At 43.2% G+C, this 16,465-nt stretch overlaps 1 protein-coding gene across 1 annotated transcript in view; it reads left to right on the top strand.

Moving 5' to 3' along the window:
* Positions 1 to 16,465, top strand: part of epb41l5 (erythrocyte membrane protein band 4.1 like 5) — a 146,246-nt gene that overhangs the window by 75,988 nt on the left and 53,793 nt on the right. Inside the window, exons 11-15 of the mRNA XM_033024833.1 lie at positions 769 to 938; positions 3,613 to 3,719; positions 5,153 to 5,183; positions 8,143 to 8,182; positions 9,903 to 10,018. Coding sequence (XP_032880724.1) covers positions 769 to 938; positions 3,613 to 3,719; positions 5,153 to 5,183; positions 8,143 to 8,182; positions 9,903 to 10,018 — 464 coding nt within the window. The remainder of the gene's footprint in view (positions 1 to 768; positions 939 to 3,612; positions 3,720 to 5,152; positions 5,184 to 8,142; positions 8,183 to 9,902; positions 10,019 to 16,465) is intronic.

Genomic DNA, 16,465 nt, shown 5'->3' with positions numbered 1-16,465 from the left:
TGTTGCATTTGTGTTTGTCTCTCTAGAAGACCTTGGTCAATTGGTTCTACATTTCAGTGTGACTGAATATTATCTATTGTGCACTGTGTTCGTTCTTTCTGTACAATTAGCAATAGTGGAAGAAGATTTCATTGTATTCGTGGGAGCAGCCAATAAAACAGTGATCACATCCTCCGCAAGTTTCCTAATATATTTGTGAATGTGCCGTTCATTATTGATCTAGTAATCCTTCAACTAACCAGCATAAAATGAACCAGGAGCATTCTGGCTCCAGATTTCCCAGTGTCTCACATAGCTGTAACAGGAGCAATGATGACAGTACAATACTGCTGTAAAACACTTTGGGTTTCGTTTAGTAAAGAGATATCGCGCCGACCAGCGATCCCCGTACACTGACACTATCCTACACTCTAGGGGCAATTTACATTTTTTTTACCGAAGCCAATTAACTTACAAGCTGGTATGACTTTTGAGTGTGGGAGGAAACCAGAGAACCCGGTAGCCCACGTGGTCACAGGGAGAACGTACAAACTCTGTACAGACAGCAGCCGTGGTCAGGAATGAACCCAACTCTAAGGCAGCAACTCTACCGCTGCACTACAGGGCCACCCTGGAGCTGTATTGGTGATAATTGCTGCATTAACGCTCCGATTGCTTTCCTGCGTTGCATCCCGAGGAAAGGCGGACACCCAGAGCTGAGTGAAGTGTGGGGTGAGACAAGGGTGAGACAATGCCAGGTTGTTGACTGAGTATTGCTGTTTCCACAAGGGTAAGGAGCAAGAGCACACCTTTGTATTCCGACTGGACCATCCCAAGGCCTGCAAACACCTCTGGAAGTGCGCTGTGGAGCATCATGCTTTTTTCCGATTGAGGGGACCTGTCCAAAAGAATTCCACCCAACTGCCATTTGTGCGGATGGGATCCCGCTTCAGATACAGGTAATTAGTTCCAGACCCCGGGGAACTTTGGAAATGCATTGGGTGGCTTTGGCAGTGCCTGGGAATGGGGTGAAGAGCAGGTTGATACCTTGCACTACTGGCAACTTGTTCAGGCGGCCTTATGTAATAAGGGGCTGGAACTTGAAACACTTCAATAAAAGAGGGATATGCGGTGCTGGCACAAAGGGCCGAATGGCCTCCTCCTGCACCTATTTTCTATGTTTTCTATGATTAATTGTTTCACATATTTTGGATTATAATCCATGCCGGTGTTAATAACTTTAGTTCCCAGATGTATAAAATGTCTGTTTACGTGAAATAACCCACTGATGTTTCTCAGCACAGAAATACTACAGTGTTTGTGCTCCACCTTTTTTCACCTTTCAGGTATTCTCACCCTTTGGGGTCTAATCTCATCAGTGTGTTCCTTCTCTCCATCACTTGCCTTTCCTTTGAAATAGAATCTGTACTATCTGTCTAAAGTAATCCAAGGGCTATTGAGTTTTTATCCTCCACTTGGATAAAGCAGTTTTTCTCAAGTTCAGTATTTGCGGTTATGCACTATCCATAGCCTTTTAATTTAGGGCAACACACACGCACACACACACACACACACACACACACACACACACACACACACACACACACACACACACACACACACACACACACACACACACACACACACACACACACACACACACACACACACACACACACACACACGCTCTCTAAATCCTACTTGGTTACGCTCTCCAACATTTTGCAGCTTAGGGTCAAATTACAGTAAATTTCCCACACAAACGTCTGGAGTATCAGCAGGACAGGTAGAATCTCTGGCGAACATGGGTAGGTGATGTTTCGGGTTGGGATTCTTCTTAACCCAAAACATTATCTTGCCATCTTCTCCTGGGGTGCTGTTTAAACCCTTGAGTTGCTCCAGCACTTTGTGTCTTTTTGTCTAAACCAGCATCTGTCTGAAGGAGGGTTCCAACCCGAAGCATCACCTATTCTTTTTCTTTAGCGATGCTCCCAGACCCGTTGAGTTACTCCAGCATTTTCTGTCTATCTTCTGTAGTTCCTTGCTTCTACAATTCCATTGGAACTTTGGTGGTACTAAGCTAGCAGATTTTCCAAAGGTTTGGACATTGCGTGCAAACGTTGCTTGTCCAAGGCCAACAGCATTATAAAAGACCCCACACATCTCCATCATGGACTGTTCACTCTGCTACCCTCGGGCAAAAGGGTATCGCAGTATAAGGAGCAGAACGGACAGGTTTTGCAACAGCTTCTTCCCCCGAGCCATCAGACTCTTGAATTCCATATAATGTGCCGACACTATTATCTATTTTATATTTTTTATCTATTTTATCTTTTTATCTATTTTATCCTTTTGTTATTTTATGTTGCACGGTGAGCCAGATGCAATGAAATTTCGTTCAGACATGCATTTGTTGGTGTATTTTTGAATGAGTCTTTGATTGATTGATTGATATTATATGAATTGATATTATATGAATTCGCCTCTTTATAGATGTTACATACCAGTATAATAAGTTTCTTAAGTGAGCACAGGAAATTGGAGTCCCAGTGTGTTGAAAGGGAGCGCAGGAACGAGCGACCCAGTGAGTTTAAAGGGAACTTGCAAGCGACATCTATGCTGAGCCAAATGCTGAACCATTGAAGTTTCTGAAGAATTGATCAGTGGAATATTGGAGTTATGCTGTACTTCAGTACACATGGTCCATTGATCAAGGAAATCACAACTGTGAGGAAGAAAGAATGGCAGCCACTCTCTCTCTCTCTCCACCCCGCTCTCTCTCCTATCACCCCCTCCTCGCCCATGTTAGCCATCGTGGATGTATGAATGGGACAACGCATGAAAGACTGAGAAACAAAGCCGATTCTGAACAAGGCTTGGATAGAGTCGATGTGGAGAGGATGTTTCCACTGGTGGGAGAGTCTAGGACTAGAGGTCGAAGCATCAGAATTAAAGGACGTTCATTTAGGAAGGAAATGAGGAGGAATATCTTTAGTCGGGGGGTGGTGAAACTGTGGAATTCGTTGCCACAGAAGGCTGTGGAGGCCAAGTCAGTCGATATATTTAAGGCAGAGATAGATAGAATCTTGATTAGTTCGGGTGTCAGCGGTTATGGGGAGAAGGCAGGAGAATGGGGTTAGGAGGGAAAGATAGATCAGCCATGATTGAATGGCGGAGTAGACTTGATGGGCCGAATAGCCTAATTCTACTCCTCTGACATGATCTTATGAAGTCCTTATCTGGTGCATACTGGAAGCAAAAAGGGCAGGGATCTCATCTGATCACTTTCTCACAAGGCAAAGAGGTTGGTTGGGGATAGTGTTTTTACTGCAGGCTGTCTGTAAATTTGGGGTAACGGTGGTGGGATGAAAGAGGAATATTGCCCTGTGTTGCTCCTACGCACACGGGATGAGCACTCTGACTACTTTTATCAACGATTCAATGATACTTTGTCGCATGCAGCTAGGTACAGTGAAATGCTTTACCTTGCATTCAACCCGGTAAAATCATACAGCAGACCTCGCCTGGGCGGCACGCAAGTGTCGCCACGTTTTTGCGTCGACAAAGTTACAAAATCGTGGGCTTGCCGGTGGCAACTTCCAAAGTTATTTACTGGGTTGGTTTGATTTCCAGTGGCAGAACGGAGTACCAGACCACTAAAACCAACAAACCACGGCGGCAAGTGTCCTTTGAACGTAGACCAAGCAGACGTTATTCAAGAAGGTCGACACAGCATCGAGGTAATACTGTCGTGAATTACATAACACATGTTAAATTATTGCACTGAAGGGGGGAGGAAAAATATGAAGTTGGTATATCCCTTTTGCGCGGTTTTTATAATAGAGCTTTGGTTTTGTTTTGTTTTTTCCTTTTCCCTCCTTTCTTTTCTAGGGTCTATTTCTTAATTGTTTTCTCTAACCAATGGGTATCTTTTTTTTTCTCTCATTAATCATTCTTTTACACGAACACAACTTTCTTTATCTCACTTTCTCCACTTTCTTTATCTATATCTTTCCTTAAAGCTTAAAAAATGAAGGGGTACAATAAAAGTAGTAAGATATATCTGGCTTGTACTATTATAATTTACTGTACTTCTAATAAATAAAAATATATATTTTTTAAATAAAAAATTATTGGACTGGTTTCTGAAGGCCTGAGGTGGTGAGGATTTAAAATGACTACATTTCTTTAGTCAGAGGGCGGTGAGTCTGCGGAATGCATTGCCACAGAGGGCATGGAGGCCAAGTCAATGGTTATTTTTAAGGCAGAGATAGATTCTTGATTAGTACGGGTGTCAAGGGTTATTGGGGGAAACAGCATGAGAATGGGGTTAGGAGGGAGAGATAGATCAGCCATGATTGAATGGCGGAGTAGACTTGATGGGCTGAACGGCCTAATTCAGCCCCTATCAGTTATGAACATGAAAATGCAAGGAATTCAAATAAAAAGCAAAGAAATGCAGATGTTAGACATCACAAATAAAAGTAGAAAATGTGAGAGGTGTAGCAAGGAAGTGGAGGTGCTGGTTTACACCGAAGATAGACACAAAATGCTGGGGTGACTCAGCGGGTAGGGCAGCATCTCTGGAGAAAAAGAATAGGTGATGTTTTTGGTCGAGATCCTTCTTCAGGCTGAGAGTCAGGGGAGAGGGGAACTAGAGGTATGAGAGATAGTCAGTGAGTGGAGAGAGAAACAGAGTGAATGTCCGATGGAAGGTCGTTAATCTGAAACATTCACCCTGTTTCTCTCACTACAGATGTGGCCTTACCTGCTGAGTGTTTCCTGCATTTAAAAAAAAAATGTAACTTAAAAATGGGGGATTTAGAAAAATATCAGACAAAATTTGCAGGTAGATCAACCCCCTAAAAATTGGACATGTGCTTTTATAACTGGTTGCGAGAAATCTTATGACATTGTTAGCAATTGTATAATCAATGGCATGGAATATTTCAGCCCAAATTTCTTCGCTAATTCCTTAGCTTTAATGACCTTCCGTAGTTGATTCTCGAATAATTGCCTGAATTGCAGCTACATAACAAATTATTTTATATCCTGATTTTTGGATTATCTTAATCATTCTACATTATTTTTGGATTATCTTAATCATTCTACATTAACCATGTTCACCAAGAATGTTTCTGACTGCTACTCACTCCTCCATTTTGTTTTGCAGCCAACCCTTTCAACAAAAACTTGGAGCCAAGGTAAGTGAACACTTTGCTGAATTAGAGGTTTAATGAACGACCAGGTTGCTGCAGAGTTAACGTCTATTGGGACGGATAATGGCAATAGATTGTTTGTGCAGCCCATGTGACCAGCGTGCAGGTGAGCAGTGCTCAGAAAACCTGTGGTAAGTTGGAGTTACCACAAGCAACTCTTGAGGTGATTGAGCTGAGACAGGAATAGACTTGATGCTGCTGCTGTAGTATTGGCGGTGTTGTGGGAGGTGTAGATGTGCACAGACTGGAAACGGATTTGATATAGAAGGTGCCACTCATATAACTTTGAAGTAAATATTGTGATTTTTTTTTTGTTGCATTAATATTTATTGTTTGAGGAGGAGAACCTAATTGATATTATTTCTGCACATCATTTATAATGTCTCCAATAGGGTCTTAGTCATGCAGTTTGGAAGCATCCCCTTTAGCCCTTTGAGACAATGTCATTTCTGGATTAATTCCATTTTATTTGTTCTATGTTCTATGATCCATTCACACCCCCCCCTCCCAATCTCCAGATGTAATCACTACTCTACACAATGCAGGCAATTTACTGTGGCCAAATAAGTCTGAAGAAGGGTTTCGGCCCGAAACGTCGCCTGTTTCCTTCGCTCCATAGATGCTGCTGCACCCGCTGAGTTTCTCCAGCATTTTTGTGAACCTACTAAACAACACACCTCTGTGAAGTGGGAGGGAACTCATGTAGATACAGGGACAAAGTGCAAGCGCGAGACGCCAGAATTGAACCCGAGTCACCTTATCTCAGAGGCAGCTGCTTTGACAGCTGCCCCATTCTGTGTTCCCTTCTGAACAGAAGTTGCTCCCGTACAGATGTCTCCAATGCCTTTACAGTCTCAATCCACCACTGTCCCTCCCCACACAGTGGTCATTGCAGAGTTACTGAAATTATGTCTTGTTTTACAAAAGAGGTAGATATGTTACAGAGATTGATAGATTCTTGATTAGTACAGGCATCAGAGGTTGTGGGGAGAAGGCATGAGAATGGGGTTCGGAGGGAGAGATAGATCAGCCATGATTGAATAGCAGAGTAAACTTGATGGGCTGAATGGCGTATTCTACTCCTGTCACTTATGACCTTATATTACGATAGCACCAAACGTAGGCATTATATTCTAAAGCTTTGCAAAGCCACTTGCATTCCTCTCTCTCTGGACGATAGCGTCCCTTTTTAAAATGCAATTTCTTTCCAGTTCGCCTGTGGTGATATGGAAACCTTTCTTCCCGAGAATGCAATTTGTTCTCGTTTATCAGTAATGTTGTGGTTGTGCCTCCTGCCCAGTGGGGCACAGCATGTTATGTCAGGGAATGCAGGGTCGGGGGAGTGCCGGGTCGGGTCTCAAACTTTAAAGCACTCCCTGGCCAAGCTGACGGAACACCGAGTGATGGGAATGTGATTCATAGGATACGATAGAACTTTATTTATCCCAGGAGATAAATTGAAGGTAGACACAAAATGCTGGAGTAACTCAGCAGGTGGGGCAGTATCTCTGGAGAGAAGGAAATGGCGACGTTTTGGGTCGAGACCCTTCGATTTTAACCAGCATCTGCAGTTCTTTCTTACACAGGAGAGAAATTGATCTGATCTGACAAAAGTCATAAAACACAAGATACATGAAATTAAAGTGACAAGTGGAAAGGATTGGGGATGTGCAAAGATTGGGGGGGGAGGGGGGAGGGGGGAGGGGAGTCGGTCCACCCCACGACAGAAGGGGGAGGAGTTGTGCAGTTTGATAGCCACAGGAGAAAATGATCCCCTGTGGCGCTCTTTTCCCGCACAGCCTTTAAACACACCAGAACCTTGTTTTCCACACTTTCTTTAAACTCGCCGGGACCCTCTTTCTCGCAGTCCCTTTAAACTTACCGGGACCTAGTTTCCCACACTCCCTTCAAAGCCCTCTTTGTCACAGTTCTTTTAAGTTCCCTACAGATCTGTTTTTAGTGTTCATTTTAAAGTCGTCAGATCAATTGGAAAATTTATTATTCCACTAAGTAGCATCTTTTTGACAAAGGAGAATTAAGTGTGTATTGGGGCATTAGTAGAGGTACTATCTAGAAGTCTAGAAAATCTGCCTGACACCACCAAAGTCGTGAAAGTTCTAGATTGCCAGAGCTTCACTGTAATTATAAATTAAAAGCCGTGTGTTACTGAATCCAGCATTCTAACTGTGTTTATATATAAATCGTTTGGTAGGTTATTAAAATTATTGCCTCACTTCTGATATTTACCATTATTCCTATGCGAAGTTGAACAGAAAGTCCGGCCAACCTGTTTATCCTGTGAGAAAGGTGGAGATATCCCAAATTCTAATCCCAGCTTTACTTGGTGTCAATGCACACGGGCATGTTTCAACAGTGCGGTGATTCTGGAAACGACAAAGGCTTCCAAAAAAAACTTTTTGGTCTTTCAAGTGGAGTCTCTGGGCAGGTGTGAGTTGCGGTAGGAAGGGATAATGTTAGGACTGTGCAAACAAAGCTTTGTTAGTTGAAGCTGAAGTGGATCATCCAAGAATCTTTTAGGCTTTGTTCTTTAGTAAAACGTTAGCAAGGAGTATGTTGCAAGTTTCCCACTTTTTGTGTGTGTGGTGGTGGGGTGGGGGGGGGGGGGGGGTGGGGGGGGGCGTGGTGTGGGGGCGTTAGCGTATTATACTGTATAACATTTTGTTAAATTATTGGGCGGGCTTTTAAAAATGAACACTACATTTTATAAAATACTCTTAGATACTGACCTTTAGTTTTCTGGCTGCAAACCTGTTTCTGAGTTTTGGTTTCCATTTTATTCATGATGAAATGTTGGACAAACCGAGAGATCATTTACATTGTTTTGGAGAACTTGATGCAGAATTTCCTTTTAAGGGAAGCTAAAATGTATTGTGCTTCAATTAAAACTAATTTGAGGCCATTGTTGTTTTTCTCCTCCAACCAGTTTGCTCTTTAACACAGCAAGCCAGAAACTTGCCTCTCAGGTATGTGCTCCGATTGTGTATAAGTGTGTTCAATCCTTGCCTCATTCGCAGGTTGCATTGTCTAATACTATGTCCTGCTGTGCACTTTGTTTAGGAGTCCCCGAGCTGTGACTGGAACATCTGTATCCTGCTGGAAATAGGGTTCTCCTTGAAAGTCATTCAAATAATTGACAACACGGTTCCATCTGCTTGAACTTAATTGATGAAAGTGTGACTCGGCTTGTGGCATTCTGTGAAAGTTGCAATCACACTGCATTCATTGAATTGTGCAATGAGGAAGCTATTCATCCCATTTTGCCTGTGGCGGTTCTTTAATGCTACCCAATTAGCCCACTCTACTGCTGTTCCCTGCATTTATTTCCTGTTTCCAAGCGGCTTGGAAACAGGCCATTCAGCCCAATTTGGCCATGCTGGCCAACTTGCCTAACCGAGCTAATCTAATACCCGCCCATGTTCCTCCAAACATCACCTATCTATGTACCTGTTCAAATATATTTCAAATGTTGTAATTATACCTGCCTTCACCACTTCTTATGGTTGCTCATTCCATACATGTGAAAATGTTGCCCTTCAGTCCCCATTAATTCTACCCCCTCCTTCCTTAAGCCTTGTGGCTTTAGATTCTCCTACTTTGGGGATACTACTGTGGCTGTTCACATTATCAATGGCCCCTTGGGATTTTATATACCACTAGATGTAAGGTATTGGTTTATTATGATCACACATACCAAGATACAGTGAAAACGTTGTTTTGCATGTTATCCAGCCAAGTCTTCCATATTTGAATATGATCAAACCATGTAAAAAAAAATACATTTACAACTACAGAAAAAGTGTTGATAAAAGAGGTTTGCATCAAGATGGATTGGAGGATTAGGAATACATCCTTGGCTTATGAGATAAATGTTAAACAGTGCAAAGGCTGCAATTAGGTCAGTTGGGAGATGGAACCACACCTTTAGTTTAAGAGAGGACTCTTAAACTGAACAACTAGTTCAGTTGGTACACAAAAAAGCTGGAGAAACTCAGCGGGTGCAGCAGCATCTATGGAGCGAAGGAAATAGGCAACGTTTCGGCCCGAAACGTTGCCTATTTCCTTCGCTCCATAGATGCTGCTGCACCCGCTGAGTTTCTCCAGCTTTTGTGTGTACCTTCGATTTTCCAGCATCTGCAGTTCCTTCTTAAACAAATGGTTCAGTTGTCCTATAACAGCAAGGAAGATGCTGTTCCTGAATCTGGTGATGCATGTTTTCAAACTTTTGTAGCTGATGGAAGAGGAGAAGGTGGAATGACCGGGGTGGCAATGGTCCTCCATTATGTTGGCTGTTTTTCTGAGGCAGCGTGAAGTGTAGATGGAGTGAGTGGGAGGAGAGGCTGGTTTATCCGATGGTCTTGGATGCATCAATAACTCTCTCCAATTTATTTTGCCCTTTGGGCAGAGCTATGGTCAAACCAAGCCGTGTGGCAATCTGCTGGGACATTTCCTTTGGGTGCATCTGTAGAAGTAGGTATGAATTATTGGAGAAATGCCAAACCTCCTCAGTAGTCTAAGGAAGTAGGGCCATTGGGGTAATTAGCAGACAAATTTAAAACTCTGAGCATTAAACAAGATTCTGCCATTGGATGGGATGGAGAGAGATGCATGTTCATATCCAACATATAAGTAACTTCAGTTTGATCTAAACGAATGTCCACACAACTGTTGTTTCTGTCTATTAAGACCGTAACTATGAGACCGATGATCCCTGTTGTGACTGCATTGCCCAGTGAACCTGTGCCAATTGAAATAGAAAATCTTCCCAGAAGCCCGGGACTCAATCAATCTGAGAAGAGGAGGTAAGGTTGATTTATTGTTCAATAATCAGCGTTATGTGTGCGTGTGAGTTTGTCAGAAGAATTTTGATTATTATTTCACCGTACAAATGTGCTTAAAGCTTAGTTTAAAATAGTGTCCTATAATATATGTTGGTAGCATATTGGTGATTTGAAAAGTCAAATATGATATGGCAGATCATTGAAATATTTTCTTTCATTGTTAGCTACAATGACTGAACAGGGTCTTTTATAAGCATGGAGCTGAATCTCTGCAGTTCTTTGCTACAGACGGCTGCGGAGGCCAAGTCGTTGGGTGTTTTAAATTACAACGCATAGTTAACAAAGCATCCAAAATCATCAGCACTCCCCTTCCATCAATAGAATCACTCCATCACAAACGGTCTGTGTCAAGGGTGACGAAAATCATCTCTGATCCCTCCCACCCAGCTCACCACATCTTCCACCTGCTGCCATCAGGAAGGCGCTACAGCTCACTGTCCGCCAAGACATCTCGATTTAAAAACAGTTTTTACCCACACGCAATCCGAATTCTGAACACACTATGATAACAGCACATATCCTCCCCATGCATGTACTGTATATTGTATGATGTTGTGTTTTATGTTATGTTTGATGGGAATCAGCCTACCTTGTAACATCCTGTACTGAACCTGAATTCCACCAGCTTGACTGTGTGGTCATTAAACAATCTAATCTAATCTAATCATGAATAGGAAAGGTTTGGAGTCATAGAATCAGAGGCAAGCAAATGGAATAAACCTTCAGGTTAGCGATACACCATGGAAACAGGCTCTTTGGCCCACCAAGTCCGAGCCGACCAGCCATTTCCCGTACACTAGGCCTGCACAGTAGGGGAAATGTACAATTTTTACTGGAGCTAATTAACTTACAAACCTGTATGTCTTGGGAATGTGGGAGGAAACCGGTGCTCCCAGAGAAAGCCCACACGGTCACGGGGAGAAAATACAAACTCCGTACAGACTGCACCCATAATCGGGATCGAACCCAGGTCTCTGGTGCTGTAAGGCAGCAACTCTACCGCTGCGCCACCGTGCCTGCCTCCCTTTAGACAGGGTTCTTGGTCCCCGTAGGCAGGTTGGGCCGTGGGGTCTGTTTCTGTGCTTTATTAAACGATAAATCTAAATTTGTATTGAAAAATAATTTTAACTTTCCCAAAAATATGTTGCTTTTCTGAACGTTTTCCCATTAAAATTACATATTTTGAAGCAATCCGTAGTTATAATCTCTGTTCAGTTCCGCAAGAGAATGAAGTTGTATTTTTTTTATTGGATAACGTGGCTATTTTGTGAGAAATGAATTGCGTGTCCAAAGTTGCCACTATCATATTTTAACTTTTCATGGCCAGGCACAACGTTTGGATGCAATATACCACGGTAAGCTGCGGTGATTGTCCTACCATAGGACTTATTTATGGTTTGTATATACCAGAATGGTACAAAATCAACAAGGGGTTGAATCTGAGATGGTGCCTTACACCAGGCCCTGGGCTGGAGTGATCTCCTTTACAGATCAGCCCTGGACATTCTGGGCTGTAACCAAGCCCCAATGAGCATGTGCAACCTCAATAATGCAACGTTGGTTTGTGTGAAGCCTCATTGTCCATTGAAAGATTTCAGCTGTCTAACAAGCATTGATAATGAAAGCAATTGAATTTATATCCAAGACCATTTGGCAATGAGGCTTCACTGCTCCGAAAACCTTTTCCTTTCCAAATTCACATTTGTTGTACAGGTTTGACAATGATACCAGTTGAAAGGTTTTAAATTGCCGGGCGCTGCTAACGACAGCAAGTGCTTGCCCGCTGCTCAAAGGTGTGATGGTCTTCATTCTGTTTTCCTGCGCTACTGTGTACGCTGTAAGCTCTGCAGCTCCGATCAAAGTCATCGAATCAACTGGCTTCTCTGAATTTTTTGTCTCAGTCTCTGGAATCTGTGTGTGATCAAGGTGGTGGAACTCCAGTGCTTGACGTAATACGAAGCCGTTGAATGCAGTTGTGTTCCTTCTGTTGGTGGGTGATGGTTTTTCTCTTTGGTCTGATTGCTGGCTGTGCCATGGGGTGGGCTGGCCAAAATGGAATTAATTTTCTGCTTCCATGAAGGACCATTTTCTGCATGCCTCAATTCGTGCTTGTAACTAACGTAAAGGCTTGCTTTTCCTGCAAAATCATCTGATTAGTTTACGTGGCTGTGTGTGGTCAAGTATGAGGTTAGCCTCTAGATGCAAAGGGAATAGAAGACGTAGGCCTTGTAACCTGATCATCATTTAGTCTAGAGACAGGATGGCACAGTGATAAAGTTGCTACCTTACAGCTCTAGAGACCCGGGTTCGATCCTGACTATGGGTGTTGTCTGTATGGAGGTTGTACGTTCTCCCCATGACCTGCATGGGTTTTCTCTGGATGCTTCGGTTTCCACTCGCACTCCAAAGACGTACAGGTTTGTAGGCTAATTGGCTTGGTATAATTATATATTGTGCCTAGTGTGCGTAGAATAGCTCACTGAATCTGCACTGAACAGCGAACATCCCGTGTACTAACACTATCCTACACACTAGGGACAAGTTATGATTTTTTTTTTACCCAAGCCAATTAACCAACAAACCTGTACGTCTTTGGAGTATGGGAGGAATCCGGAACACCCGGATAAAAACCACGCTGTCACAGGGGGAACATACAAACTCCTTACAGACAGCACCCAAGGTTGGGATCGAGCCTGAGTCTCGGATGCTGTAAGGCAGCAGCTCTACCCCTTCGCCACTATGCCGCTCCATTTGATAGGCTTGTGCCTGTTATCTTGCAGCAGCACCACTGTAGTTTTTTCCATATCTTCATATCCATTGCTGTTCTTGTCTTTATGTCAAATAATTTGTCAATCTCAGTTATAATTATCCACAGTGATCGGACATCCATAGCTATTGGAGATGGAGATTTTCAAAGATTAGCAGCCAAATTGCACGGATGCTGTGATCACGGTGCTGCTGAATTGGCTTCATATAAACAGGAGAACTAATCATTTAAAAAATGTAAAGGGGATGATTTAAAAAAAATTCATTTGGAAAAATATTTCTGCTGAACACTTGTCCAACCTGGAGGGAGATATTGTTGATGAACATGAAGTGCTGGAGTAATTCAGAGGGTCAGGCAGTTTCTCTGGAGATAAAGAATAGATGACCTTTTCAGATTAACACAGAGAACCTGCCTACGACACAAAAGGCTGGAGTGAATCAACGAGTCTGGCAGCACCTCTGGAGAGAAGGAATGGGTGACGTTTAGGGTCGAGACCCTTCTTCAGACATCACCCCTGAACATCAGTCTGAAGAAGGGTCTCGACCCAAATCGACACCTACTACGTTTCACCAGAGGTGCTGCCTGACTCGCTGAATTACTCCAGCATTTTGTCTCTATCTTCGGTATAAACCAACATCTGCGGATCCTGATACAGGACAAATTGTTGGTTTTGATTTTGGGAAATAAGATGGGCCGATTGGAACCAGTATCAGTGAAGGAATGTTCAATAGACAATAGGTGCAGGAGTAGGCCATTTAGCCCTTTGAGCCAGCACCGCCATTCACTGTGATCATGGCTGATCATCCACACTCAGTACATCGTTCCTGCCTTCTCCCCATATCCCCTGACTCCGCTATCTTTAAGAGCTCTATCCAACTCTCTCTTGAAAGCATACAGAGAATTGACCTCCACTGCCTTCTGTGGCAGGAAAGAGAGATTATATATCATGAATTCTAGAACACCTGTGAATTTTTTTTTTAATTTGTCACATCATAAAAATTGCGGGTATAATGTACATTAATGTTGAAATATGGACATTAAATTCTGACAAAGCATCAAAAGGAAAAAAGCTCTGATTACACTGTCTAATTGGGTAATGTAACACAAGGGTGAAACATTCAACTAAAACTTGCACGTCACTCTTCAGATTCTAGCCAATTATCCAACATTCCGCTGGAAGTGATTTGAGGAAAAGTAAATACCCAAAGGTTTCTCCGAGTTACTTGTTCCAAGAGCTAATTTTAGTTTAGTTTAGAGATGCAGCGCGGAAAGGGTCGTTGGCCCACGAGTTCGTGTCGACCGGCGATGCCCGCCCATTAACACTAACCTACACACACCAGAGGCAATTTACAATTTTGCCAAGCCAATTGGTGTACAAAGCGGTCCGTCTTTGGAGTTTGGGAGGAAACCGGAGCTCCCAGGGAAAACCCACGTAGGGAGAACGTACAAATCCTGTACAGACAGCACCCGTAGTCAGGATCGAACCCTAGTGTTTGCCACTGTAAGGCAGTAACTCTACCGCTGCGCCGCCCAGCCAATGTGGATGATTAATAATAACAAACAACCTGTAGCCTGCTTCCTTGAAGCTTTGTCACCCATGGTCTTGGTGAGCTGGTTTCCCTGGGAGGTTGTGAAACCTAAACCCTCCCACTCAGTACCTAACCACCTTCTGGGCATTATGTGGAGTGAATTCAAGTCATTTTGTTTACACTTTACAATGGCAATATTATAGCTGTCTGCCCTGCAGCCTCATTACGAAGATGCTACATTTTCTCATTGCCTTCCGGACCCATTACATTTTATTCTTTAAATATCACCATACTATCCATTTAACCTTTTGCCAAATTGTTCATATGTTCATAAATTGTAAGAGCCGAATTCGGCCATTTGGCCCATCAAATCTCCTCTACCATTCAATCACGGCTGATCTATATTTCTCTCTCAACCCCATTCTCCAGCCTTCTTCCCATAACCCCTGACGTCCTTATTAATTAATGTAAGATGCCAGTGTAGTAAAATTAAAAATGGAACAATTCTGTTCTGGAAACTGAGCTATTCAGACATTTGTTCCAATGCCTCAGTGTTAGCTGTTTTATACTTTCCATTATTGAGTAGGTAATCGTAAACCAATTTAATCCCAAACCGTATACCGATGATGGTGCTTTGCACGAGAAGTTTCTGGTAGATTCTGAAGATAATATTTCAGGGTCAATTCCTCTTATCTCCCCTGTGGGGGTTTACATCACACTGTGAGAAATAAGGGATTCCCCTGATCCTAGAATGCATTTGAGAAGGTGATGATGGCTGTGGTTAACATTGCATGTTGCTTCTGCTTGCTCTGCTCTGCAATCATTACAGCATGAAGATGAATTGACTGCCTGTCCCCACTGTGCTGATGACTGAGGGGCAGAATTGGAGCCATAGCTTTATAAGGTCATGCAAAGATGATATTTTCTGTTAAGTGATTGTACGGAAAGCACTATAGTTGTGGCCTAGTTATCACCCTGAGCTCTGCAAATGTTATCTATGTCTCGTATTGTTTCTTGCATTCGAGCCTGTCACTACTATCTTTCAATAATCCTGCACTTGATCTTTATACTACCTTTATTTTAAAGCAATGTTATCTCTAGTGTTAGGAAGTGTGGAATACATGTACCACGTCTGAAAACCTGTGTCTGACAAGTTGCGACCGATCTCCACATAGAGGCCCAGACTGGAAAGGGTACCGAGAGGACAAGCTGGAAAGGGTACAGAGAAGATTTTAAAGGATATTGCCAGGACCAGAGGGCGTGAGCTGTAGGGAGAGGTTGAGTAGGCTGGGACTCTATTCCTTGGAGTGCAGGTGGATGATGGGCGATCTTATTGAGGTGTATAAGAATCATGAGAGGAATAGATCGGGTAGATGCACGGAATCTCTTGCCCAGAGTAGTATAATCAAGGGCCAGAGGACATTTTTTAAGAGGAATCTGAGGGGTAACTGTTTCACACAAAGGGTGGTGGGTGTATGGAACAAGCTGGCAGAGGAGGTAGTTAAGGCAGGGACTATCACAACATTTAAGAAACAGTTAGACAGGTACATGGTACACAAAAATGCTGGAGAAACTCAGCGGGTGCAGCAGCATCTATGGAGCGAAGGAGATAGGCAATGTTTCGGCCCGAAACGTTGCCTATCTCCTTCGCTCCATAGATGCTGCTGCACCCGCTGAGTTTCTCCAGCATTTTTGTGTACCTTCGATTTTCCAGCATCTGCAGTTCCTTCTTAGACAGGTACATGGATAGGACCGGTTTGGAGGGACATGGACCAAACACGGGCAGGTGGGACTAGTGTAGCTGGGACATGTTGGCCGGTGTGGGGAAGTTGGGCCGAAGGGCCTGTTTCCACACTGTATCATTCTATGATGATAACTCACGCACAGAACACAAAATGTCCTGGCATTTAGCAGAAGGAAAGCAGAATGCCGAGATAGAATGGATGTTTTCAGCAGTGGAAGAGTCTCGGACAAGAGGGCACAGCCTCAGAATAAAAGGACGTATCATTGGAATGGAGTAGAAGAGGAATTTATTTCGACAGAGGGTGGTGAATCTGCAGCATTCATTGTCGCAAACGGCTGCGGGGTATTTTTAAAGTAGGAGTGTCAAAG

This window comes from Amblyraja radiata, chromosome 7 (genome assembly GCF_010909765.2).
Source record: "Amblyraja radiata isolate CabotCenter1 chromosome 7, sAmbRad1.1.pri, whole genome shotgun sequence".
Taxonomy (NCBI): Eukaryota; Metazoa; Chordata; class Chondrichthyes; order Rajiformes; family Rajidae; genus Amblyraja; species Amblyraja radiata.
Note: the sequence above shows the minus strand (reverse complement) of the source record. Positions and strands in the feature narration are given on the sequence as shown.